A 25,903-nucleotide genomic window follows, 5' to 3' on the forward strand; every position below is an offset into this window, starting at 1 on the left:
ACTGAAGTGAACTCATAAATATTCCTTTTTGAATATTCATTAAATTCAAATTTTGCCAGTGTTACACTAATGCACCATGGTGCAGTGATATTACAGGCGTATAAAAAGGCAGAAATGACAATACTGGACTGATTAACTCATGGTTCCATACTGATAAAATACATATTTGTTATGAAATATATGCATATATTTTCCTAATGAATTAAGCTCACAGTGCTCTCTATAATGAACACTCTTCTAATGATCATTTTAGACTCTAGCATCATATCACAGGGGTCCTAATTTTTTTTGTTTTCAGAGTACATTGGTCACTTTGAAACTGTTAGCAGCACAACACGACACAGGGATGTCAACGAGGGCGGATAGGACACTGCATGAATATTCATCAGGGTGCAGTTATTAGGTTAAGCAGAAATAATACTGCAGTGGAGGAGACAACCCTTATCGCAAAAGAAAGTGGAAAAGCACAACCATGCAAGAGTCAGAAACTGAATCAACAGAACGACGTCCTAATTACCCACTCTGATTAATATAGCTTATGCCTAACTGACATAAAAAATGGCATTAAAGATAATAACAACAACAACAAAACAAACAAATAAACAAATCAATGATAATAATCAAAGAAAAGGCAATAAGAATAGCAACAAGAAGCTCTATTAAAATATGGCCTCTTGCCTATACCCTAGTGCCACAGTGCACTGGATGTCAGCACTGGGTATTGGCAGTGGAGGCTGCCACACTGCAGTGATGCCAAATAAGCATGCCTTTAGCTGCCACCATTGTGTAGGTTCAACAGGTGCGCTGCTGCCAGTGACCATGCAAATGGAGGAAGTGCCTTTTCACCTAATGTAGATTCTGTTCACGGAAAAAAAAAAAAAATTGTGTTCTTACCATCACATTTCATGCGTAAATTGGCCAATTTCCTCACTTAATTTCAAACTGTGAATGTTTCGCCTAAGGGTTTCAATGTGAATGCACTGGAATGAAAAAAAGAGTAAATAGCACTATCCATATAATATAAGTGCCTCATGAAAAGTAACATGAGTTTGCATCACGTACAGTAATCCACATATGCCCTTTACTATGAACACTGTGCAAGTGCATTATGTAAATTAAATGAGGCAACACAGTGTTTTCTTTTTTTCTTATTTTTGATGAAAGTCAACACCTAGATTTTAGCGTAGTCGTGCATGTTCTCCCAGTGCATACTCTCACAGTGGGAAGAATCCGAAAAGAGAGAGAGATATTGAACACAACAGCCCCACCTGCATACAAATACGAAGTGACCATACCTCAGGAAGGAAGCAGGGATCATAAATGGCCAAATTAAGCAGGTTAAGTCTAGCAGTCTGTAATAAGTCTGTAATAAGTCTACCAAAGTCTGTAATAAGTCTAGCAAAGTCTATAATAAGTTTGTAATAAGTCTAGCAAAGTCTGTAATAAGTCTAGCAAAGTCTGTAATAAATCTGTAATAAGTCTACCAAAGTCTGTAATAAGTCTGTAATAAGTCTACCAAAGCCATTTAGAGTAATACAAGGTAATACAGTTCATAATTATCCTTGCTGAGTAACATGGTATTGATTGGGCAAATATTTAATCTGTGCTGTTCTCGTCGCTGCCTTCACTGCAAATGGCAGTTGCAGGCTGACCTTGAAACAGTCTGTGTGCTGATATTGCTCAGATAGGGCGTTCCAATGTCATGTCATGAAGCCTTGATAAAGAAGAGGCCATCATTTTCCAAGGGGAAAAACAGTGCGGTCTTTTCCTTTCACTAGCCATAGCCTGGATATTGCAACCCCCTTCGGGGGATATTACAGTCTTTGTTTAATAAATCTCTCTCTTCCAGCAACACTGTGATTTGTAATTTGTGCATTGGTCAGCTGGAGGCAGCGAAGTACTGTAAATCTCCTCCCCCCAAAGGACAAAAATGGACTCTCCCATTCCAAGGCTTACCTGTGGACTCCTGCTGGGTTAGAGGGGGAACCGCGATATAAGGGTCCCTCTTATCGACGGTTAGCGGGGGCTCCTTGGGCTCCAGCGTGTGGCCCCTTCCCAGCGGCCCGTTGGCGGGAGGCTGCGTGGTGCTGTGGGAGGCGGACGTGGAACGGCCTGCCAGAGCACAGCGCAGGTTAGTGGACTGTGGTCGGCCCTGCGGGGTCCGCCCAACGGGCGTGGTCTGCACTGTCGCATGCGCAAACAGGATGCGGATGTGGCCTTGGCGGCTTCCTGCGAATGAAGCGCCGGCCCATTTGGCGCTGTCGCAGTCAACCAGTGCTTGGCCTGGAACGGCGGGGCCTGAGTCCTGCCCATGTGTTGCCCCGGCACGACTCCAGGCAGGGCCCCGCAAGGGCCGTGACCTCTCCGTCTCCGACGGTGAGGGCAGCTGCCTCGGAGGGACCCTTCACTGTGGCCACATTTTCCAATTTGGGACTTGACAGATACACTCGCCCTGTGAGAGTCACCTGGGGTGAGCTTACCTTATCATGCAGGCCATAGAGACATGATTGGCTGCATATCTCTGGTCCTGGCCAGCCTCCGAAGGCTGCCCACATTCACCCACATTCTGTAAGCTGTCTTTTTTCTACTTTTTTTGTGACAATGTGTACAACAAATCGGATGATGGGCCATTAAGGTGATGTAACTCGTTAATCTTTCTGAACTTTCTGGATGAATTGTTTCACCTTTTTTCTCCCCAGCACATCACAACAAAATCTGTTATTTCATGAAGGCGTTCATAAACGTTGCACACTAAACAACCACCAGAAAGGTAAGCGCTGATAAATGCTCCTTCACATCTCCTTCCCCTGAAACACGGACACCTGACTCTCAAACCTTCTCGGGGATTCGACAGGTTGATCAATTGTCGCCTAGAACCCCGTCCTGAAAATCAAAACCGGCTTCCTAGTAAGCTGCCAGCTCATCGCGCCGAGCCCACCCCGCAATACTGTAATCACTTCGTATCTTAATTAAGCGATAAACTGAACTCCCTCTCCTGTGCATGCGTGGGGCGTTGGGCCACCACCGATCTTCTCCACTGGCCCTGCGCACACAACAGCCTCGTGATCTCCCAGCAGCGATCATTAAAATGATTTATTTAAGAACGCGCCAGAGGCTGAGCGATTAGTGTGACAGAGCTATTTTATAATTCATTCTCCACGGCCAGGGGAGGTGCCACCAAGACCCATGACACACATACAGGAGCGCGGTCTCAGACTCCCTGGAACATAGCGGGGAGAAGAAATCTCTGAAATGCCAACTTGCAACCCTTTTTTTGCCTAGTTAAATAAAATAAAAATATGCCTCACAGAGAACTATATATCTAAAGCGCTAAATCAGAGTTGACTATTTGGCGTGGGTGAAATGGAGCTGTTTAGAAAGAGTGAAGCAGCAGCACGTGATGGCACTCCACCGGCAGTACATTAATACCCCATCAGAGACATTTTTCGCTGGGTTGTATGATTTATGACATTTCAAATACCCGAGTGAAGTCGAATCCAGCCTGAATGCACAGACGTTACAGGCAAAGTGGGGGAGACCACATTTGGAATCGATACGCTATCTGCTGCATTTGAGCAGACTGATGTAAGGGACAAGCAGGGAAGAGCAACGGAAGAGCCACGGCCGAGGGCGGGGATTCCTATTTTTATCAGAAGTGAATGATAATCAGACCTTTTCCAAATGTGAGGATTTCTAATGCGATATGTAGGTCACAGAAGCAGACACTCCCCTGCCAATCAGCACTGCTTAGCATTCCTTTACGTGCCAGAGGGAACAGCTTCAATCAGGCAGCACCAATGAGCGTGTACATGCACGCGCTGGTTTGGGTCATGCGTGTGCATGTGTGTGTGTGTGTGTGTGTGTACGCCCATGTGTGGCCCTGCACGCTCTGCTTTGGTTGGACTGCGTTTCATGAATCATTTCTAGGGGAGCCTTGGAGAATGAGTTGCTGTTTAGCCTCTGTAAACAGCTCCCATAATTTGCATTTGGCTACATCTCCAAGCCACAAAGCCGCCTTCTATTAAGCGGCTAGATCCATCCAATTAGGAAACCAAAGGTCAGGGTGAATCAATAGGACCAGTGAAGGCTCGCAGAGAATACAGAGGAGAGAGAGAGGGAGAGAGTTATGGTGAGGGGTGGGGCCAGTGTTGGACAGCGGGTGGAGTTGAGGGGGCACCCACCAGTTCATCGAACTGGACACAAATCAAGTGAGTTCAGCGACACCTGACTACGGAACGCACAGAGGAAGAGGTTGGAGGAACTGGGCAAAACTGACCACTTGACGAATTTTGAGGAATGCCAAGAACTTGATGAGTGGCCTGAAGGTTTTGGGGGGTGGGGGAAACCATCAAAGGAATGAAACCCTTTCTAATTCTTTTACTATCCTGGGAGAGAAAGGAGAGGCTTTGAAATGAAAGAACAAATGAAGAGAGGACAGATAAAATGCTTGAAAAGGAGGAATGAAGTCTGGCTTGTCCAGGTTGACTTATGTCACTTACCGTTTAAAGCCACGAAGGAGTCTGAAAAAAGCAAATGAGGAGACGTGTTAATGTAATAAAACGAGATTCACTCTTCATTTCCGATTCAGTTCCATAAAATATGCATGCTATAATGTTAACACTTGTTTCTAATATTAAGCTGGGAGGTATTTATAATTAATATTAGTGTCTCATTACAGTAAACAAACATTTTATCACACTGTGCAGTAAATAGCCACCCACTAAAGTGTGCGTAGTTTTCAGCTTTTCACTATTCACGGCAGATAAAATGATGCAATAAATGAATGCAGTCAATTGAAAACAGGTTCTATAGGGCTTAGTGTAGCCTAGTGAATAGGTCACAATGAAAGGCTCTGTCAGTGGTGTGTGTGTGTGTGTGAGGAGCGGTGGCTAAAGCAGGGCCGTGCCCTGTGTCCAGTGTGTTGCTACAGCTGAAGGACAGGGTCGAGACTGAGCCCAGATAAACAGGAGAGAGGAAGGGAGAAGGCAGAGAGAGAGAGAGAGAGAGAGAGAGAGAGAGAGAGAGAGAGTGAGAGAGAGAGAGAGACAGGGAAGCAGTCCTTGCTTACTTTGGCAGTCTCCCAGTCCATCTGTGTTGCCGTGCTCCACGTCCTGCTCGAACGACCATCTGCGTAAGCAACAGAGACAAGACACACGGCGGTGAGTGGCTGGGGGCCCTGGGACATGGGGCTCGGCCCCTCTGTGAGTCGCCTCTGTTTCGACATGGAGCTCGACAGCTTTCAACCGCTGGCGATGAAGTCCTGAGTCATCAGGGCTGCTATGTGCAAGCGTTATAAGCTCTCACGATATGGTTAGGCACATAAGTTTAACTGACCGGTGTCTGTTATTGTGACAGAAACGGAATGAAACTTGGGCGACTTCTTCATTTTAAAAAGGCACCGCGAATAAGTGTCTCCTAGAAGCCCCAATGCAATCGCGAGTAGACGAGCACATGGAGACATTGAGGTGCGCTGGAACTGAGTTCTGTGTTATCATACAGGACTCCACTGTCTGTGTCAGCTTGGGCATACTTCTCCTGACAGACATTCAGCCGTGCAATCAGAGAAGACAGGCCAGCCGTCAAAGAGATTACATGCTGGGCTGTCACAGCAGACACATCCACATCTCACAGCTCCCAGCGGGGCCAAAAGTATAAGAGGAAAAAAGTTTCCAAACTTATCGGCAAAAAAAAAGAAATGATACACTCAAGTGGAGTGAAGCCGTTTTGCACGCTGCAGCAGACGTACGGGCATTTTCACATACAGGGCTGTTCACGTCATCGGCACGTCATACTCTGAAGACACAGTGGGCACGTTCATGAGACGTGACGGTGACCATGCTAACGCCAAATTGAAACCAAATTGTACCTCTCCTCATATCTGCTGGCGCATGGCCAAAGTTTGTGACATTCTGGGATCCTTCCCAGGTAAGTCATATTCTTCTGTGTGTACTTTCACTATTACAGTTATGATTTCCCATCAAGCTCACTCCAAACATATCAAAACTGTGTCTTCTAAATAAAGGTATCGACTAGCTAAACGGGTGCGCGTGCAGATTTTTGTTAATAACTTGCATGTGTGACCAAGCAGATAATCCACAAAATAATGTAATCCACATCAACTTCTTACCGGGATCTTTACTGTCAGAAAGGTTCATTTTTCGCTACTATGAATGAGGAGAAAATGCAGTAGCACAATACATCATGCAAACTGTAAAATATGCTGGCAGTCCCTATTTATGAAAGAGCAAACGTATTACCCAGGTGCTATTTGCTGTTAACATCACATTAAATCTGATGGTGGGTTTTATGAATCTGGCCCAGTAGATTAAAGGCTTAATATCTTCAAGTAAATCCAACCTCACTTGTTATAAGATGCTGCGCCACTGTGAAAAAAAAAAAAAAGTTCAAAAAAAGTCACGTCATTAAGGTTCCATTCATTTCAACTCTGAACTAAACACCCCCAAGCAATAAGAAACGTCCTATTCTGTTCTTATAAGCTCTTTACGTCTGTGGAAACGAAAGTGGCAACTCGCGCCTTTTCCTCCCCAGGGCCTGTTTGGAGCTTGTGCTTTCTGGTAGCCGGCGTAAAACGCGGCGAGCCAGAGCGCCTTCCTGTCGCTCTCCGCGAAGGCCGGGCCCCCCTGACCGTGCGCGCCGCTGCTCGCCGGTGCTCTGGCAACCCTGCGGGGCAGGACTGAGGTCATCTTGCCTCCTGATGCCTCTGTTTACTCGGTTTCCAAAGTGGAAAGCTCGGTCAGAGCCGGGCGAGGCCCCGGACGTAATAACAGGATAGGCAGAGCGGGGAGAAAAAATAGCCTGCCGTCACTTTGCACGGCTTCGGAGTCGCTTAGCGTCAGGAAAAGGGCTCGAGCTCTAATTCGGACGGCATGCGAAACGCTCCCCCTGAAATGCCGCGTGACGTTTGTTCAGCGAGCGCTCGGCCCCGGCGTGGCAAATACGGTACTAAAGAAGGTCAATATATCTCACTGGCTCCCCGGTTCTTTCCACTGGGTTTTCCTTTACAACCATTCATAAGGATGGGGGGAGCAGCAAGACCATTATTAGTCGAAGCCACAGAGGAGCACAAGCGGATGTGGCCGATACACCAGAGGGGGTAGGCGTGGGTCAGTGAGCCCCGAGCCTGCGATGTACGCGTCGGGGCCTGGCCCACGTACTTTGAACTGGAGACGACTTCCCGACAGGCCCCATCCGACACCCAGCCGCAGTACGGGTCCCTGGCAGCGATGCAAGACCTGTGGGAGGAGAACACACACACACGCACGCGCACGCACACACACACACACACACACACACACACACACACACACACACACACACACACACGCCTGGTCTGTCAGGCTGCCTTTCAAGGGGATTATGCAATCTGTCGGCAATCATCGCCGGAGTCTGCTGACAGAGTACGTGTCTCAGGTCCGTTCTCGGCTATAACACGAAGCGGGGAGCATGCTGGGAACCGGGCGGCGGCCTGTGGGACTCACTTCTTGCACTTCCCGTGTCGCTCGCAGCGCGACAGCGGCACCTTGACCACGCAGGAAGTGAACGCCACGAAGAGGGAGTGGCTCCTGCTGTCGATCTGCATGCTAACGATGCGCTTGTCTTCCACGCCGTCCACGCTGCACCTGAGGGGGCGGCAGAGAGCGTTCGTCGCAAAGTCGTTTCCTCAACGGCGTGAAAACAGCGTTTTGATATGGATATGTTTAGCACGGAGGTGAGTGTCTTTGATAAACCTACATAACATCTCTCACTCTTTCTCTCACTCTTTCTCTCTCTCTCTTTTTCACCCTCTCTCGTGGCATGGTGGTTGTCTGGAAGGGTATAGAGCTCTAATCCCCTGCTCCACACATATAAAGGGGGGAGGGGAGATTTAATTCCTACTTCATGAGGCTTGCCCCCCCCGTGCGGCGGAGCTCTTCGTTAAGGCTTACAGCCCATCTACCCTATGTAATGTGCAGTGAACATCTTCGTTAAAATCCTTCCCTGTAATGTCAGTCGCACTAACCGCTACAACTAAGCCACGTGGCGGTCAGCCAGACAGATCTCGGCCCATTCCCCGCCTCGTGTGTGGGAGCAGGAGGTGCAGGGGAGGTTCGGGTTCGCCCGCTCCCTCCGCGCTGTGTCGCACAGGGCGGCTCAGCGGCTGACGCCGGCGGCCTCCTTAAAAGCCCCCCGTCCCCATCCCCGGGCGCCCAACCGAATCTAGCTCCAGCTTTCCTATGTGTATTTGCTTTGGCCGGCGCTGCTCTGTTTATCCTGCGGCGATGTGGTCCAAACCTACTGGCCACGGCTTCAAAAGAGGTGGGGGGGGCTCAGCTGCGCTTCGAGACACTCATCTAATCCACCACCCCCACTGACCCTCCCTCCATCCCCCGCATCCCCTCACCTCCCCCCAAACCGCTCCACATTTTTTAATCATTCACCATTCGTTAGTCCGGGCGCTCTAGGCATCATCCCAGGAGCAGAAGTTCCACTGAGCTCTTTAATCTGCCCACCACACTCCAGGGGCCGTAACCTGATAAAACGCTTTTAAATGACAGAGCGGTGCTCTCCGTGGCTGGGCCGGGGCGGCTCTGACGGAATACGCACTTCTCCGGGTTGTAGACGCTCAGCTCCTCCAGGAAGAGACTGTCGTTCAGGAAGCCGCTCTTCATTTTGGCCAGGAACTTGAGGATGATGCCCCTCTCTGAGCCCAGGAAGACGACGGTGTAGTTGCCATGCGGCCCGGCGGCATTATCCACCGCTATGCGAGTGAGCCGATATCTGGAGAAACAAGGGGAGAGAGAGAGAGAGAGAGAGAGAGAGAGAGAGAGAGAGAGAGAGAGAGAGAGAGAGAGAGAGAGAGAGAGAGAGAGAGAGAGAGAACGAGAACAGCGTGAGGTGGCAGAGATATGATAAAATTGCCCGACAATTCTCTTGACTTAAAAACGTTCGGCTCTGCTCTTGCAGAGAAATTAGACTGTTATCTAGTGGCCATTGCTCCAATTACCACGCTTATCTCCATGTTAATCAAATGTATGTATAATTTTTAAATCAGTATGCAAATACACTTTCAAGGTAATTAAAACTGGTGAGACGAAAATGGTAAGACAAATAATTTATCCAAGATTTTTCATTCATCTTTGCAAATCTCTTGAGTCTACAGTGGGATATATTAAAACACGGTGAGGGAAACGATGCGAGACACACTGCAGAAATGTTTTTCCAGTGATTGAATGGTTCAGCAAATTTACACAGACCTCATTAAACGGTGTTACTGTAAAAGATATCAGGGAAGTTATGCATGGGGCTCCCCTCTAACCTAACAGCTTTTCCATCTCTGGACAGCTTTGATTCCTTCTTTAAATATAAGGTCAAGTTTTGTGGTCTGACCTGAGTGCCTTATCCTTCTTTATAACATCTGCCTGACAGGAAAATCCTGCTTGGGAAATCGACGCCATTGTTCTAATTTGCTCGAAAAAGAAAAGCCGTGAATTCAACCATCTTCCCTTCAGGGCAGAGTTGAGATAAAGTCTTATTCCAGATTCTGTTTCCAGCTCACTTCCTACAGCTGCAGAATAGGTAGCACCATACTGGTGAAATAGATATTCCCACCACCCCCCCGCCCCAGATATTAAATGAATCTATTTGAGGGATGCTTAGTGTCTGAATTTGACTGGGCCACAGTTCTGCATTGCAAATGACAGGATCCATTGCCAAAAATGAGCAGCGATTATCATACAGAAGGGAAGAGGCATTAATCCGCACATAACGTTAGAAATGATTCATTATATGGAGTTATTTCAGGATGGTCTGACCGTCTCCTCGTTCAGAACCTATGGGCTACATGCAGAAAGACTTGCTCGGACGGACCAGCGTTAGGGCTCGCGTATCTGACCATGCCGTGAGGGGCAGGTCCGCTGGGGCTCGACCAGAGGGCTGAACCTGAAGCGGGCCAGATGCTCACCGGACCATGGTCTTGAGGAACCAGGGCCGGTGGGCAATGGAGGGCACTGCCTCGTCCATCAGGGGGTGCATCTTGATGAAGTTCAGAGTGTCGTCTGGGAATTCATTGGACACTTTGTACCTCTCTGCTGATGATGTTCCAGCGCAGCAGCCAGGCCTAAAAAGAGAGAGAGAGAGGGAGGGGGAGAGAGAGAGAGAGAGAGAGAGAGAGAGTGGAACGATCACTTGAACTGATTACGCTCAGTACTTGAATTATATGAATTACACTTAAAAACATTACAATATGAAACACTGCTAGTTCCAGATTTCCAGTGTGGTTTCTGTCAAATCACAACATAGGAGTTACATAGGAAACGTATAGTTTTACTGCAGTCCTAGCTGTTTGGATGCCTTTCATGTACTGGCTGACTAAGCATTGCTCTGAACACACAGGCGACATATGGTCTTTCCTCTTGAAGAGCAAGCATGGTTCAGAAGCAGAGTACACGTGTTAGCACACATGTGCCATTGAGAGGAAAATAAAAATTGCATAAAAAAGCTCTTGCCTTCATTCTCATTAACACCCGACCTTGTTTTCCCGCAAACACATAATTTTATGCTAATGAGTGCCGCCGATACCCCTGTTGTTTCACATGACGGTAAACCATATGGAGGCTAAGGACATCTCTGGTTCCTCTTGGCCGGTTCGATGCTCTTAAAGTGCTATTTCAGAGGGAATGCAGCTAGCTGGTGGTGTGATAATTAGGGGTATGGGGGACAAAGATTGACCAGGCTTGCTGGTGCTTTTGGAAAATTGGTCAGCCATCTGGAAAATGAGCTCATGCCTCATTTGCTGTTATGCTCTCTCTCTCTCTCTCTCTCTCTCTCTCTCTCTCTGTCTCTCTCTCTCTCTCTATATATATCTCTCTTCTTCACTCGGCACGCTAACATGTTATTCAAAGAACATAACCCAAGGTGGTCATGACTCATTTATAAGTCCCATATAATGCCTCCCTAAGTCATCTGTAGATATTCATAACAGCGGCCGGCACCGTGTCGCGGGGCACCCAAACATCGATGGCGATTACGTCTGCAAAAGCGCCACTGGCGGCCTGGGCCACTATTGTGCTGCTGATGAAACCCATGTGCTCACCAACATGCTGGCCCCGTGCAACCTCATTTAAGCATCTCGGCTGAGGGAAGGGGGCGGGCCCAGGGAGAGCATGTGGGAGGGAAAGAAGATGGTGGATACCTGGGTCTGGGCACCCTCTCCTCAGGCACGGGCGTCCAGGTGGAGTCGGGTGACTTCTGCTCCTTGAAGCGTCCCGTGAATGCCGCGGCGATGTCGGCCATGTCATAGGCGCACACAGCCGAGCCTGGAATGCTGGGATGGGAAGACGCACAGCGATTCACCCGCAGGCAGCAGACTCCGCGCCAGTCGCAGAACTCCGCATCACACCCCCCCCCTTCTCTTTCACCCTCCCCCTCCTCAACGAGCCCGCGTTTGGAGGAGCGCGTTGTAAAAAGACCGGGTTTGTGATAGCTTCAGAGATGGGATTCTGTTAACGTCAGTGGCCAAAACTGTAAATCTCGGTAATAAGGCAGAAACTCGTGGCCCGCGAGGCAGAGCTGGCGTCATGTCGGAGCAGCCGCTCACAAGCGATGACTAATGGCTCCCCATTGTACTGCTGAAACTTCCAGTCAATAGGAGTTCATTCTCTACGCTTTGATTAACTTTGAATATGGCCCTAACCAAAACCCTCATTGAAATTTCTTAGTTGCGTGGCAGATTTTAATGCCCATTAGGCAAGCTCAATTGCGCTGTCACAAGCAATTGGTTTATCTCCTTAAACCGCCACAACATGGGAGCTGCGGAGTGCGGTAAGCTCTTCACCAGCACCGCGATTCTAATTTAGATAAAAGAGTTGAATGCAGAGCCTTAGACCTTCATTCATTATTAATAATAAACCCAAAGATGCTTCTTCCAAATATTGTGGCTGGAGTAGTGTGGGATTTTGGGGGGCGTTGGGGGGGGGGGGGGGGGGTTGAGGGTGGGGGGCAGCGTAGGAAGGTCGTGGCCAAAAGGTGAGCGCACCTGTTGTACGGCGTGGAGAAGGTAGCCATGACGATGTGGTGGCCATCGACGTGGATGACGCCGGTGACAGCCTGCAGGATGTTAAAGTAGAAGTGCGAGTCTCCCGGGATGGAGCAGTTGAGGCGCGCCTTCAGGAAGGACGTCCACTGCTTCTCCAGCACACGCTGAGAGCCGCCCCGGTCGTTCTTGCAGACACGCGCCACCCGCGGGAACACCACCTGACAAAGCGCCCAGCACACCTGCTGTTGTGGTATTCTCACGCCCTCAAAAGTTCAGGCCATAGCAGTTCCCAAAAAATGCATCCTGTGCTGAACTAATAATAACATTAAATATATTTGACACTAAACCTAACTCTAATGCATCTGAAAGTGATGCATATAATGTGTATTACCATGAATGTCTGGACAAATATTTTTCCATCATTTTGGACCTTAACAGTCCACATGCATAGCACTTAAGACCTCGCACTAGCAGAGCAAGATAGCTGTAATTACAGTAATCTTTCAAATCCATCTGTACTTTAAGTGCTGAAAGCTGTATTTACAGTAGGTGCACACACTACAATTAGTTTCCAGCCATAGATCACCCAGCGTGAAAACAGAACGTAGCACAAGGCCATGAATGAGGAATTACAAAAACTGCCACATGACATTCAGGATGTTAATTCCCTGTAATTCTTTCTGCATTTTGCCCAGTTCCTTATTTAATTGTCAATAAGCATTAGGTACAGTTGTGGGAAAAGGGAGTTATTTTGGGACTTCAGCCCTAGAGTTCACACAGTGGCTGGCAGTTCTGCTATTTATTTTTATCTCCCTCATCCTGTGTTTTGTCTTTTGAAAATGACCCAACCTTTCCTGAATATTTGAGACGGCCACTTCCTGTTTGCTTCCTATGGCACTTCCCGTGTTTGCTGCTGAAGTAGGAAATGCTGTGGCCTTTCTCGTATTAACGCCGTGTCACATACACACACACACACACACACACACACCATCTCCTCACCTTTCCCATGCTGTTGTATTCCATGGCAATTTCCCGAAAGAAGAAGTAAATGAAGTCCTCATAGTCCACTGCCTGGACAAAGTAAGGCTCTGCAATATACAAATAAAGACTGGATAAAACACACACACACACACACACGAGCACGCACACACCTTGACCCTGATTTGCTTACCTTCCCCTGCACTAATAGCACAGTCCCAAACAGGAAAAACAAAAGACTAAACTTGATATAAAGTCCTCCATCAGCTAATGCAAGGCCATCATTGTATCAGCAAGCAAGACAAAGGAGAGGAAATAGTCCTTAACCCAGCCAAAACAAACATGACGCCCTAAGGATGTGGCGTCTGGAAACGTAGCCATGCTCTGTTCCCTCCGTACCTTTCAGCCACTTTGAATCATGTTTGACGGTGCGCAGCGTCGGGCTGTCTCCCAGGCTGCGGTAGATGACAGCGTCGATGGCCAGAAAGTCCGTGACCGTGGCCGAGTACAACTTTCCATCTGCGAAAGAAACCAAAAGAGCCGGGGAGCAGAGTTCCCATCAGTCGCGGTAAGTCGGCAAACACAGGCGAAAGCTTTCACACCACTCGAACGCATGCAGGGCTGCAGAGCCCAAAACCAAAAGACAGCCTGGTGAAACATCACAGTGACAAACTCCCAGTGTCCACAAACCTAGTAACCATAAACATATTCTCTCTCTCTCTCTCTCTCTCTCTCTCTCTCTCTCTCTCTCTCTCTCTCTCTCTCTCCCTCTCACACACACACACACACACACACACACACACACACACACACACAGTCAAAAGTTCAAGGGAGAAAGCTGCAGATGAGACTTGCAATTAAAGGAAAGCCTAATGAATCATCACTGATCGTGTGCTCTGCTCTGGCAAAACAAAACAATATGATAGCAGAAAAGCAATTAGCATAACTGTCTATCATTGGGAGTGAATCACTTTCACAGGCCTCAGACTGGAACCCTTTCTTAAGCCACTAATAGAGCGATGACTCATCTGGGTTTTCCATCTTGGGAGATATTTTTAATTCCCATATTTTGGGGAGGATCCCCCCCACCTCCCCCACAATACCACAATAGTTTCATGTGTTTCCAAAGCAGCCACAGGCGAAGGCTGCCTGGCAGAAGGCTCTTCCCAGAAACAGAGAGTGACTGTGGTAGAACGAGGGCCTACCAGCCCCATCTGCCTCCCAGCTCCTCTGGCCTGCTGGGTCCGACAGCCTGCGAGGTCCTTGTGAGTTCCTGGCATGCTTCTGCATTTGACTACAGGCCCTTATAATAATCCGCGCTGCTGTTTAACGACTGTGGCGTGTCTTGCAGTCACCAGCAACATTCTTGAAATAAAACGCTGCAAGAAATATTCCATTTAAAAAAAAAACAAAACATGATCCTGTACTATTGGCTCACCAGCAAACAAGGCCACATTGGCATGTTTGGCGTCATAAGGACATCGGGCCATTCCGCTGATCTCCTCTCCATCGGCTTCCAGGCTGTCCGTCTAGAGGGGGGGGAGGGGAGGAGAGGGGGGAGGGAAGCAGGAGTCAAAGGTCAGCTCCGCCCACGTGGCATGTAGCGAGCACATTTACACCTACACTCTCTATATCCACGCTGTTCTGATCACTGTCTACAGCCTTACTGGATGTAAGAAGCCAATAATAAATGTGAGTCAAAGAACACCAGTCAGCTGTGGGAAGAAAAAGATCTCTGCATTAACAAGTGTCTAGAGATGTGATCCCAAGCCCATTACTGTACAGGGCGGTTTTATTTTGGAAAACTTTTCTTGACAAAGGCCGAAGCTTGCCAGAGAATAACTGTTTGTGCCACACTTTTTGGCTTCTAAACAGGTCATTTTGCTTTCTATTTTGGTGGAAAGAGCCATCATCTAGCCACTGGGGAAAAAAGGTCACCCCTAAGTCGCACCACATGCAGAATTACTGCTGGGGAATATGAAATATCAGTAGGTGACACCCAGAGCCTAATTAACATTTCTTACAAGGGTGTTAAGCAAAAGGTGAGTAGAAATTCAGCACTTAGGCACACTGGGTAGAGAACCATGTTGTTACCAGCAAAAAAACCCAAAGTGCTTATTTTAAAAAATACTCTTTGTTTGTTTGTTGTTGTTTTAAAGTCCCCAGACTTTAAAACCTACAGGATTGCCTGGAGCTGTGTACATGAGGGCCACGGGTATCTTTTGGATCAGACTGTGGCACTAACCTCTCCTGTTTTTAAGGCACTCTCACAAGCCAAGGAGCTATTCTTGCCTTTTCAATGGGAGGAAGAGGCTCATAGACAGTGCCCATGTATATAAGTCCAACCTTGTGTCTTACAGCAAAGGGGAACATAAAAATACCCTGTTGTCCTGCCCTTCTACATTAACATTCTACTTACTTCTCTTGAAGGAGGACTGATAACCACAGTAATTCCATCAAAAGAAGGAATTTTGCCAGAAATCTGAGCACAGCCTCACACTGACTTGTGGATACTTCAGTAGAAAATGGTGGGAAGTGCATCATATTACACCCATAGGGCCATCAGTCACATATAGACATTTCCGGAATATATTAGGAAAACCCCTCCTTTGAAATAGCAATGAAAATTTTTTTGGTCCCTTTGCCAGTCATTAGGTGAAGACAGCAACATCACCTGCATCCTGCCGCACTTCTCTCCCTCAGCTCCGCCCGGCAACAGGTGATGTAATCGACACCAGCCATATATCAGGCAGTTGAGAGACGCTTTAATACACAAAGACCCACTCGTCTGTTCTGAGCTCAGGCTGCGGCTGCCAAGGTGTCTGTCTGAGCATTCCCGAGGGCGCACCGACGCGCAAGTGGGTCGCAGATGGGCCCTCGGGAGGGGGGGAGGGTTGACTGTGTGGAGGGGGTTTGTGGGACAGGTGGGAGGGGCTACGGAGCAGCACTGCCATTCAGCAGAACATTTGTCCAGTGGACCTCCCTCCTCTGCTCTCTCTCTCTCAGAGGTTCTGATTAATGTGGGACGAGTTTGGCCTTGAAACAGAAACCCTTTTCAGAGCCGTCACACCGGGAGGATGGAAAGGCAGGACGCCGGCCAAGGTGGACGCACATGCGCCATCCGACTACGGCATCTCAGTCGGGCACACCCAGGGCCTGGCGAGAGCCAAAGATCTGCAGGGAGAAAATCTGTGGGCAGCTTCTGCAGCTCTTGGCAAAAGGTCTTCACACTCTTTTGAACAAGTTTGTTTTTCTGTTGGTTTTTTTTTGAGGGGGGATATTATATAGCCTTTGATACATTTGAAGAAAATTCTCCATTATTCAAATTACTAAGTCACATTCCAATAAACAATTGTTCCTATGTGCGTTTTCCTCAATGAAGCCCTATCAAAAGACTTCATGCCTACAAATTCCACTAATATAAATGCAATGAGAAAGAAAGCAGGGTTCAAAGGGCAAGTCTACCAGACACCAGGCAGTGAAAGGGCCCAAAGCCTAAAAAAAGACCATTCAGCACTCACAAAAAGGAGAGAGGCTGGTGAGAACATCTCGGCGACAACTACGAGCATGTCGACTAAAAAAATCAGCATTAAAAAAACCCACATTCATTAGTGTCGCCGGCTAATGCATGCGCGTCAAACTGTGAAAACCAAGCACAGAGGAACGTCATGGAGAACATCTCTTCTGAAGGCCTCTCACACTCCACTAGCTGGTGAACTGGTGAATTCCCAATTTTTTTTGTCAAAGCGAGTGCAAGCTCTTGCACGTTACCCTCGCTTGAGTCATTTCTCCCTCGATAAATATGTCAAAACAAACGACGAACACATTCATGTCTGACCAGACGTGGCGTCGACGCGATAGCAGCTAACGTGAACCACCCGTGCCCAAGCTGGCACCACTGGCCCACACCTGCAAATCACTCATGCGGCGGTAATCCAACACAGTTCGCTGGTTCCTTGGTTTTGTCCGCTACAGTATGTCACAGGCTTATTGAGCTGTTTGCATACCGCGTCTGCAGAAAAAGGTGGTGAGAAAATGGAACAGTACCTTGTAGGTTCGACAGGAAGGGTTAAACGCGTTGGTCCCACACACAAACAAGGTGTCGTCGTTCTGCTGGAGAAGGACCTTAATGAAATTGTGGCATTCATCCTATAGAGAAGAAAATGGGAGAAAGAGAAGCTCAGGCCACTTACGACGCTTTCACGGAAAGATCTTAGTGGAAGCGGAAGGCAACGTTTTGTATGTCTGGCTAATTTAAAATGGCTATTATTTATTTATCACATCTTACTTTTATGGGGAACATTTGCTTGCCTCCATCTTTTGTAGACTATAAAAGGCTCGTTTTAAATTTCACCTCTTTATCACCTTTTATTTTAGTGCATTAGGCCACAATCCATTACAGGTTATGCCATTACACGTTCCTATAGAACTATAGAAACAAGACTTCTCCCTTGGATCGAGTTACAAAATCACGTTAGCCTGGACCTAAAAGCATTTATTAGATTTGAGAGCATTAAGTTATCCAAACAAATTTTGGATAAACATAAAACACCTGCACGTGGAGTCATGCACGCAGGGACATGTCGATGTCAGTGTACCTTATGTTTCCCTTTCATTCTGCAGGTGTCCACGTCACCTTGCCTCGATTTCCACGTCAGTTTCTGTTGAGAGGAAATCGATGGGGAATCAGTAGTGATCAACTTAGGCTTTACACCGAGGATGCTGCAGGCAGAGCTCGTACAGGCAACACACCTAGCACATTATACTAGATTATTATTTCTCCCGTCAGCTTCCGGGTCAAACTGGCCCACTTTCCAGAGGGCTTCGTGAGCCTCAAAGTGCATTTACAAACCGCTAATTGATTAAACACTGATGCTAAACTGTTCGCCTTGATTAATCAATCCCGTGCTCTCTCTCCTCCGAGCTCTGGATCAATCTTGTTGTTTTATTGTTGTCTGGCAGTGGAGGAGTGCACAGGCTAAGCAAGAGCGGCTACAGACGCCTGTAAATCTCTGGCTACCTCTTTTTAGGAAGGATGACGCATGGCACTGACTGCTGATAGGATAATGTGCTTAGCAGGGCCGTGGTGCTGGAATGGGTCCCATCAGAGCGCAGCTCAGGTTACACTGCTGCCAGGTAATTGCAGGGGAGTGACAGATCATGTCCTAGAGGACAGTTCGACAGGGAACACTCACCTTGCTGAAAAAGATCTCCTCTGCTGCACCGGTTATTTCGATGTCCACAGTATATATGTGATCCCTGGGAAGAGGACATACGTAATTCATTCTGAGGATGACACTGATGAGAGTCCGGTAATTTTTTAATTACAGCGCACTTTCGGTTACAAAAGACTACACGTCCCCTCTGGCAGACGCAGGGAAGGAGGGTTTCAAAGTACTCCAGCCCCACAAAGCCGCTCTTGTTCCTGGGGGAAGGTTGATCTCCGGGGGGGGGCAAGTCATTCAGTGTGGTTCAGGTCAATTAAGTTTGGTGCTCAACCACAGGAAATCAATACCAACACTCATTAAAACACGAGACAAGGGTTATGTATTTCAGATGTTTATGCTGCCATCACTACCAGCATATGGTATACATAAACCCAGAGCTTAAATGACCCTTGCCAAAACTTGCACTCGGTGTATACACAGCAAGTTTCGCATGTATCAAACGGGAGATCTTGTGGAACGGGGACTGTTGCTGTAAATTGGTTAATTTGTTTGAAATTTCTTGCAAATGTGTTTTTAATCAGAGTGCCTTGCCGACATCTTCAGAGTTCAGTTTAATTATATCTAACAACCTGCGCAGTGGCTTGCATTCTCATTACCCAAATGTAATAAAGTCTGGAAGAGAAGCCATTTCTGAAATGAATCCATTTATGCAAGTTTCCTGGGCCTAGGAAGAATCCAGCTGGATAAAACTCTTCCGAATTATGTTGTCCAAATTCTCAGTCAGAGCCCAGTAATTAATCATACATGTGTCAAATTTCAAACAGTCCATAGTCTCTACTGAATGGCACAGAAGTCTGCTGAGAAAAGGTAGATATTCTCACTCTTAGTTGCCTTGGTTAAGTGGCAAGTCCTGCATAGACTCAAGCCAACAAATTGTCTTGTTATAAATGGTTTCATTACACGGTGCTCAAAATGATTCGAACCAGTCATGCAGATATAGCCATGGTAGTCAGTGGTAATGCTAGCACCTAATATCCAGTTATGCACTTTGCCCCAGTGGCTAGATAAGTAATTCTAAAACTAATGAAGAATAATTGCTCCTACACTCACAAAAGAAAAAAAAAAAAGAAAAAAGCAAACTCCCAATATTATAGCCAGTTTTAAATGCATGCAGTTGGGCTCCTATTCCTTGCTAAAAAAAAAAAAAAAGCAGTTGTTAAGATCACTGACACATCACTTCTAGATTACAGAAAGCTAAACCCCAGCTGATCCTAGATCACATTTCTGTGGAGTAATTGAGCTCTGTTCCTAATGAATTTCAATTAGTACAGGTAAGGTGTCATCTCAGCTGACTGTCTTCCCGTTCATTAATGAAATTCCATTCTACCGAATAATTACAGCTGCTGAGGATCCACTCTGACATCACCGACTGAGCAAGCATGATGCTATTAATCATTAAATGAAGTACATAAATCACTCTTAATACATTACGCAATGTTAAATATGAGTGAGCAAATATTCTGTACACTTGCTGTAATTTTTATGTTGAAAATTACCTACTGGAGAAACTGAATAGTGTCTAAAAGTCATACTAATACACTGCTTTATTAAATCATGCGTTTAAAATGTTCCGGCTCTGATTGGCTTCTGATCCCCATCCTCTCCATACTCTCCCATGAATCACGGTGCCCTCTCCGTTCAACCAGTCCTGCAACGAGGATGTGATAAGGCAAATGGTCAGCGAAGTGTCAGGTGAATGTCCGGCCTTGCATCATTGCGCAAACACGACCTCTTCCATCAGTGGCCGCACCTGTGGCCACGTCTGTGCTGGCTCTGTGCTCACCTCCTGCCAGCTCCAGGCATCCCCACCGCCTCCCGCTAAGAGGGGCCAAGGACTGCCGCACCCCGCAGAAGTCGGGTTCCTCCACCAGCTGTGGAGTGTCATGGGCTCCGTTCAAGCTGAGCCGGAGAGGCTCTGGGCTGGCCAGGCAAAGCAAAGGCTCAGGGAGCTTGGCGCAAGTAAACAAACGAAGCCTCGTGCATAGGGGTGTTACGAGCGTGTCGGCTCACTCAGAGAGATGTGGCATTGAGGTGCAATGGACTGGTGCACGATGCGTATCTGTGTGTTGGGGGGGAGGGGGGTCTTGGCCATCCCCCAGCAGAACAGAGAGGCTTTGTGCTGAGGAATGTCGTTTTCATAACACCCCACTTCTTTCGGGGGCGACTATGGGGCAGTGTGGTCCATCTGGTGGCCTTTTGTAAAACAATCTCCCTCTCTAACGGTGGAGGGGTGGTTGTGGTCTTCGTTAGTATGCGCCCAACACCTATTTATTGGTCACAAAAAACACACACACACACACACACACACACACACACCGCCATTCCCCACCCACTGCCTTAATTACCAGGCCGTGGCCGAACAGGGTGACGTCACATGTTGTCTGGTTCAACCTTATAAACTACACATGCTCACATGCATGCTTACACACACACACACACACATACACACACACCCACTCATGCTGGGCAGGTGGCAGCACCGATAAGGCTGAGGCGGTCTGGGCGCCGTTCCACTGACTGCGGTAATGGGGCCGCCTGCAGTGCCGGCCTGGTCACCGGTCTCGTTTCCGCGCGACGACGGCCTCGCTGAAGGAGCCGCCGTGGGCGAGAGCGGCGCACGCCTCCGTGAGAGCGGAGGAAGTGTAATCCACATCATTAGCTGAGCTTAAACAGGATTTGACGCTGGCGCGGGTGAATCGAAGACTCCCGCGCCTAGACAGCTGCCACGGCCCCGACGAAGAGGGGCGGGCCCACGGGAACGGACCTGCGCTCTTGCCTATTCCCATAGCCTGCTGAGGAGAGCTCCCGAAGGAGGGTGAGAAAGGTTGCCATGGTGAACCGTGAACAGGGCGGAGGGAATGTGGACAATGCCCTGCTTGCGCGGCGGCCTAGGCAGGGGCGTTATCGCTGATCGCTATCTGCTGCCAGCCGTGGCAGAGGACGGGAGAGTGGCCCCGCGGCCAGACACCGGCAAGGAGCTTAACTGGGCTAAGCCGCATCGTATGCTTGATTTCCGCCTCTCATAACCTTGTCTGGCCTTTACCAGCCAGTTCGCATAAACATGGGGCAAAGTACGCTGTCTAGGACATCCGCACCATAAGACCATGGCCTTATTTTCAACCAAATACCAGTGAGCCACAGCTACCCACGACATGTCCGCTACTGTTTAGAAGGCAACTTGCAGATGAGACGCTCCTCTCAAACCTGTAATGCAACCATGCTGTTCCACATTAAACAAGTTCTTTAAACTCTCATTTGAATAAAAACAAAGTTGTTTTCAAGATCAAGGACTAATTCAGGTAGATACATTATACCAAGCTTTAAGGTATTTCAAAGCAATTCGCTGATGATATAAAGCTAAATCATAATTCTTTTTGTTTAGAAATAGCTTTCCTTAAGTCAACTCTCCTGTGCGTAAATATTTTTCCCTCCCACTAAATACTAGACCTATTTACGGCATCTGCTGGCGCTTCGTTACTGCCAATATTCACAGTTTGTTTTTTTCAAAACCAAATCCAGTTTTGTTGAATTTTGGTCGTGGCTATGTCTGCGTGCCCCACTGTCGAGCTGGCTTGCGTTTTAATCACTGGACCTCATAACGAGCCAAATGATTTGAAGCCATTCACAAATAGCGTCTGCTTTTGGACCGCATCTCTGCTGGCCATCTGTGGGTGAGACACAATGAACTCGATTTACAACAAAAAATTCTCATGTGCAAAAGCAAGCATGCGTGGCCATGCAACAAACGTGCATGCAACTAGCGATGCGTCTCTCTTCTCGAGCGCGTGCCTTCCAGGCGTCGGGGTGCGCCGGCGGCGCGCACGGCTCATCTCTCATCGAACCCCCCCACCGACAGGGACAGACGACGCAGTGGCGGCACCGGCTGGCGATGCCGTCTCTATTTCTTTGGGTGTGCGAGCCTCTCGCGAGTCCCAAAAACGGAGCGCGTGATTTCTTTACGTTTACACGGCAAAAAGATTGCCCGCGCGTGCCAACTATGGGGCACTTCGGCTGCACGCTCTCAAGACTCATCTATTCGTTTACCCCCCCCCCCACCCCACCCCCACCAACCCCACCAACCCCATGCGGTTTCCCTATCATTACTAGGATCCGATGCTGGCGCGTTTTGGCGACGCGCTGCTTCATGGTTCAGGTTTGTGGTTCGGAGTTTATGGCACTAAGATCCCCTGCACGGACCCCCGGACGGTGAGCAAACACTGACCTGGCGGCCACGTACAGAGTCCGGTTCGTTATGGCGATTAGTTGGATGTCCAGTTTGTGCCGTTGTGTATTGTTCCTTGCTGGTTTGTGTCCAACGAATACGGGGTAATGCTTTGTATCTGAAATTAGGCAGAAATTAAAAGCTGGAAAATATTGGCAATCATTCCATAGTACATAAATAGCAGCACATCATCATATATTCATATGGTAAGTGAGAGAAAAAAAAATGGATAAACAAAATGTATTCTGTATCTCTGTCCAACGTTGGCTTCTACATGAGGCTTTAAGCTTTGATGGGGAAAATAAAGGATTATCTTTTGATGTCAGAAAGACTCCATTTCAAATACCATTTTAAGTTCACATTTTCTTGTGTGCTTCCCTGGGCACTGAATCATATCTCACATTCAAACAGCACAAGGGGAGAGAGGATAGCAGGTGTGAGTGAGAGAGAGAATGTGGGAGAGAGAGAGAGACAGAGAGAGAGAGAGAGAGAGCGAAAGAGGAATAGCAAGAGGAACCATGTGTGCGAATAAGAGAAAAGAGAATGACAGAGTAAAGACAGGAGGAATGTGTAAGTGAGTGAGAATGAGAGGGAATGGGACAGAGATGGAGAGAATTAGAGAGAAAGAGAGAGAATAGGAGAGAAAATGAGGGAGAGAAAGAGAGAGAAAGCAATGGAGGGAGGAACGGAGAGTGAAGAGACGCAGACGTTCTTCGGCAGCTCCTGGCTACTCACAGTTGCCATGTGAAATGCTGATTGGCTCGGAGTCCTCTGGGAAGCCGGCCCCAGCGAGCTGCAGCAGGGTGAAATACAGCACCAAGGCCTCCGATCTCATTGTTGCACTGCCTACTGGCTCTTGATTACTTCTTTACTTCAGCCTGCAAGAGAGGTGGAGAGAGACCCACTTCATTCTTCAGGTCCTCAGATAGCCTCACCTAACGACCACCGGCTGATGCCGAATACACACACGGGCGGGCGGTGACTTCACGAGCCTGCCTTACCGGCGAAACAAATTAATTGGATTAGCTGAGTAATATGCGTCATAGATCGATGGCTGAGATTGGGGTGGACCTGTTGTGTTGAGTTGCTTTTTTTTTTCATACCATTTTGGATCCCAGCCAATAGGAGGAATTAACAGGGGATGCTCATATGATTGGATCAGGAGCCAGAATGGTTTGCAAAGCAGTCCGCCGTGAATTACTTCCACAGGGCTGAAACCTGGGCCCTGTTCCGTTGAGCGGATTTATGGCAACCTATGGCCCTGCTGATGTTTTTACTCCTCCTCAATTTTTCCTGTGCACTGTAGCAACAAATCACCCCCGCAAATTGTGGCAGATAATTACTCCAGGTCCAGAGTGGAATCAGAACTGACCGCTTAATTCTCCTAAACCCGGCGCACTGGGCGGAGAGCTGGGGATTTTCTTTTTGTTGTTAGTGTTGTTTGGACCCGGTACAACTCCCAACTCTCCATCCCGCTTGTGAGCCATCTCCACAGCAGAGCGGTGCCAGAAAACAGAAGGAGCAAGAAGAAAGACAAAGTGGGAAGAGAAGAGGCGGGGAGGAGGGAGCGATGGGTGACAGAGAGATAGAAGGAGAGAGAGCTCTTTGCATGTGCCTGAGAATCCCATTCAAACTGCTAAGTGAAAACACTATTCACTGCTCAGATTCCCTTAATAGCAAAGGGCATGCAACTGAAATCCTAGGAAACAACCTTGATAAAAGAGAGGGTGGCTCTCCAAACACACTCTCTGTGCACTTTACCTCCAAGTGTGTGCATCAAAGACTATCTAATGTCAGACGACCGAGAAAGGGCCACAGCCCCGTGCTCTATGCCTATGACGAACCCGGGAGTGATTATGGCACTTTATACACCGTTCAGTAAACAACAGCTTGGTAGCTGTACCTTATTTGTGCCTACCTTGTCTGCAGTGGCACTGCGCGACTGTGAGATCGATGCCCCTGATGACAGAGCAAGTGTCAGGGCTCAGGCAGAGGACGGTCCACTGTAAAAGTGATCGCATAGAGTGTCCTGAGAGCAGGCGATGGGTGTCAAATATGGTCCTAATTTGAAGCGATGGTCCGTCACATTATTCCTTAACCAATTATGGCGGTTTTTTTTCTCTTGCTCTTTTTTTTTTCTTTTGCGAATGACATTTTTTCCCCCCTCCGTGCCACGGACGGTGCCAATTTAACGGAGCAAGCTCAAATACACACAGTGGCGGTTGTGGCTGAGTCTATCTCATTAAGGCACAATGGAATGGTGATACTGTTTGAAAAGGACACCTTATGAAGATGCTGTTTACAGCCACACAGTGCCAACCGCATAGCCATGCCTCTTAGAAAGTAATTACTACGTGCACAAAATAATTATTCCAAGGTAATTGAATAGCCCCCGAGGTACACCCGAAAGAGCCTCATTTACGGCTATGGAACATTTTCTGCACTAAGGTGGAGCAAAAACTCGACAAGCGCCTTATTATTTTCTGCCCAGGAAGCAGTAATTACACAACATAGCTGATCTTTAGCGTTCTAACTTTAGTGAACTATAGTGTACTAACTACAGAAGCTGAGTACTAACTAGCTGTGTGAAGTTTAGTGTACTAACTACTGAAGCTGTGGTACACAAACTGCTGTAAACATGTGAATTGCATGCTGTCATCATTCTGTGCATTGTCCAGTCGGTAGATAAATGACTAAACTATGGCAACCCCTCAGACTGAATCCACATCGGTTCTATATATAAGCATGTGTATGGAGTTGGGGTGGGGGGGAGACGTGGTTGAAGGAGAATGGGGAAATAGATGTTTCCTTGAAGTAGTATTTCAGTATAAATCTGTAGTGTTTTCATATCCAATTTCAAATCTTTGGCTTTGGATCCTTGAACTTATATGTTAGTATTTAATCACTAGACAAAGAGCCAGAAACAGAAACCTCATTGTTTCTGCTGGAAATACAGCAGGTAATTTTTATTACTCCAGATGCCAAAAGGAAATGTGTGGCAGGTAATAAAGCTTAGCGGAAATGAGTCTAGGACATCCACACCCACACACTCTCTCTCTCACACACACACACACACACACACACACACACACACACACACACACACACACACACACACACACACACACACACACACACACACACACTTCACACCTCTAAATAACTCTTAATACTCCACTGACTGTATGCTAGTATAAGTTCATACCACCCCAGTAACAGAGCAATCTGAACGTTCAGCAATATCACAATTAGGGCCAACCACCAAATTACTGAGCTCTGACCCATAATCAAGCTAGCCACTCTATAGACTCAGACCGCTAAGATTTAATTGAATAAACACGGGCTCGCAATCTGCTTTTGCACACAGAGTATCGAGGGCCAGGTAGATAAACAACCTGCTGTTGAGTGACAGAGGAATAATTTAGCACGCAGCCGGTACCA

The 25,903-nt window shown here is 47.6% G+C and overlaps 1 protein-coding gene across 4 annotated transcripts in view; it reads right to left on the bottom strand.

Annotated features, from left to right (window-relative positions):
* Positions 1-25,903, bottom strand: part of sema6a (sema domain, transmembrane domain (TM), and cytoplasmic domain, (semaphorin) 6A) — a 56,136-nt gene that overhangs the window by 9,233 nt on the left and 21,000 nt on the right. The window contains exons 2-18 of one of the 4 annotated variants that reach the window (XM_026999762.3): positions 23,198-23,340; positions 22,463-22,580; positions 18,208-18,271; positions 17,611-17,673; positions 17,060-17,161; positions 14,451-14,541; positions 13,412-13,531; positions 13,034-13,122; positions 12,035-12,252; positions 11,192-11,323; positions 9,962-10,117; positions 8,605-8,778; positions 7,500-7,640; positions 7,176-7,253; positions 5,069-5,127; positions 4,500-4,520; positions 1,957-2,112 (exon numbers count right to left, since the gene is read on the bottom strand). In XM_026999762.3, coding sequence (XP_026855563.2) covers positions 1,957-2,112; positions 4,500-4,520; positions 5,069-5,127; positions 7,176-7,253; positions 7,500-7,640; positions 8,605-8,778; positions 9,962-10,117; positions 11,192-11,323; positions 12,035-12,252; positions 13,034-13,122; positions 13,412-13,531; positions 14,451-14,541; positions 17,060-17,161; positions 17,611-17,673; positions 18,208-18,271; positions 22,463-22,580; positions 23,198-23,297 — 1,882 coding nt within the window. In that variant the 5' untranslated portion in view covers positions 23,298-23,340. The remainder of the gene's footprint in view (positions 1-1,956; positions 2,113-4,499; positions 4,521-5,068; positions 5,128-7,175; positions 7,254-7,499; positions 7,641-8,604; positions 8,779-9,961; positions 10,118-11,191; positions 11,324-12,034; positions 12,253-13,033; positions 13,123-13,411; positions 13,532-14,450; positions 14,542-17,059; positions 17,162-17,610; positions 17,674-18,207; positions 18,272-22,462; positions 22,581-23,197; positions 23,341-25,903) is intronic. The other 3 variants (XM_081707696.1, XM_026999763.3, XM_081707697.1) reach the window with 3 other exon arrangements.

Source organism: Electrophorus electricus, chromosome 25, assembly GCF_041902795.1.
Source record: "Electrophorus electricus isolate QZ-2024a chromosome 25, ASM4190279v1, whole genome shotgun sequence".
NCBI lineage: Eukaryota > Metazoa > Chordata > Actinopteri > Gymnotiformes > Gymnotidae > Electrophorus > Electrophorus electricus.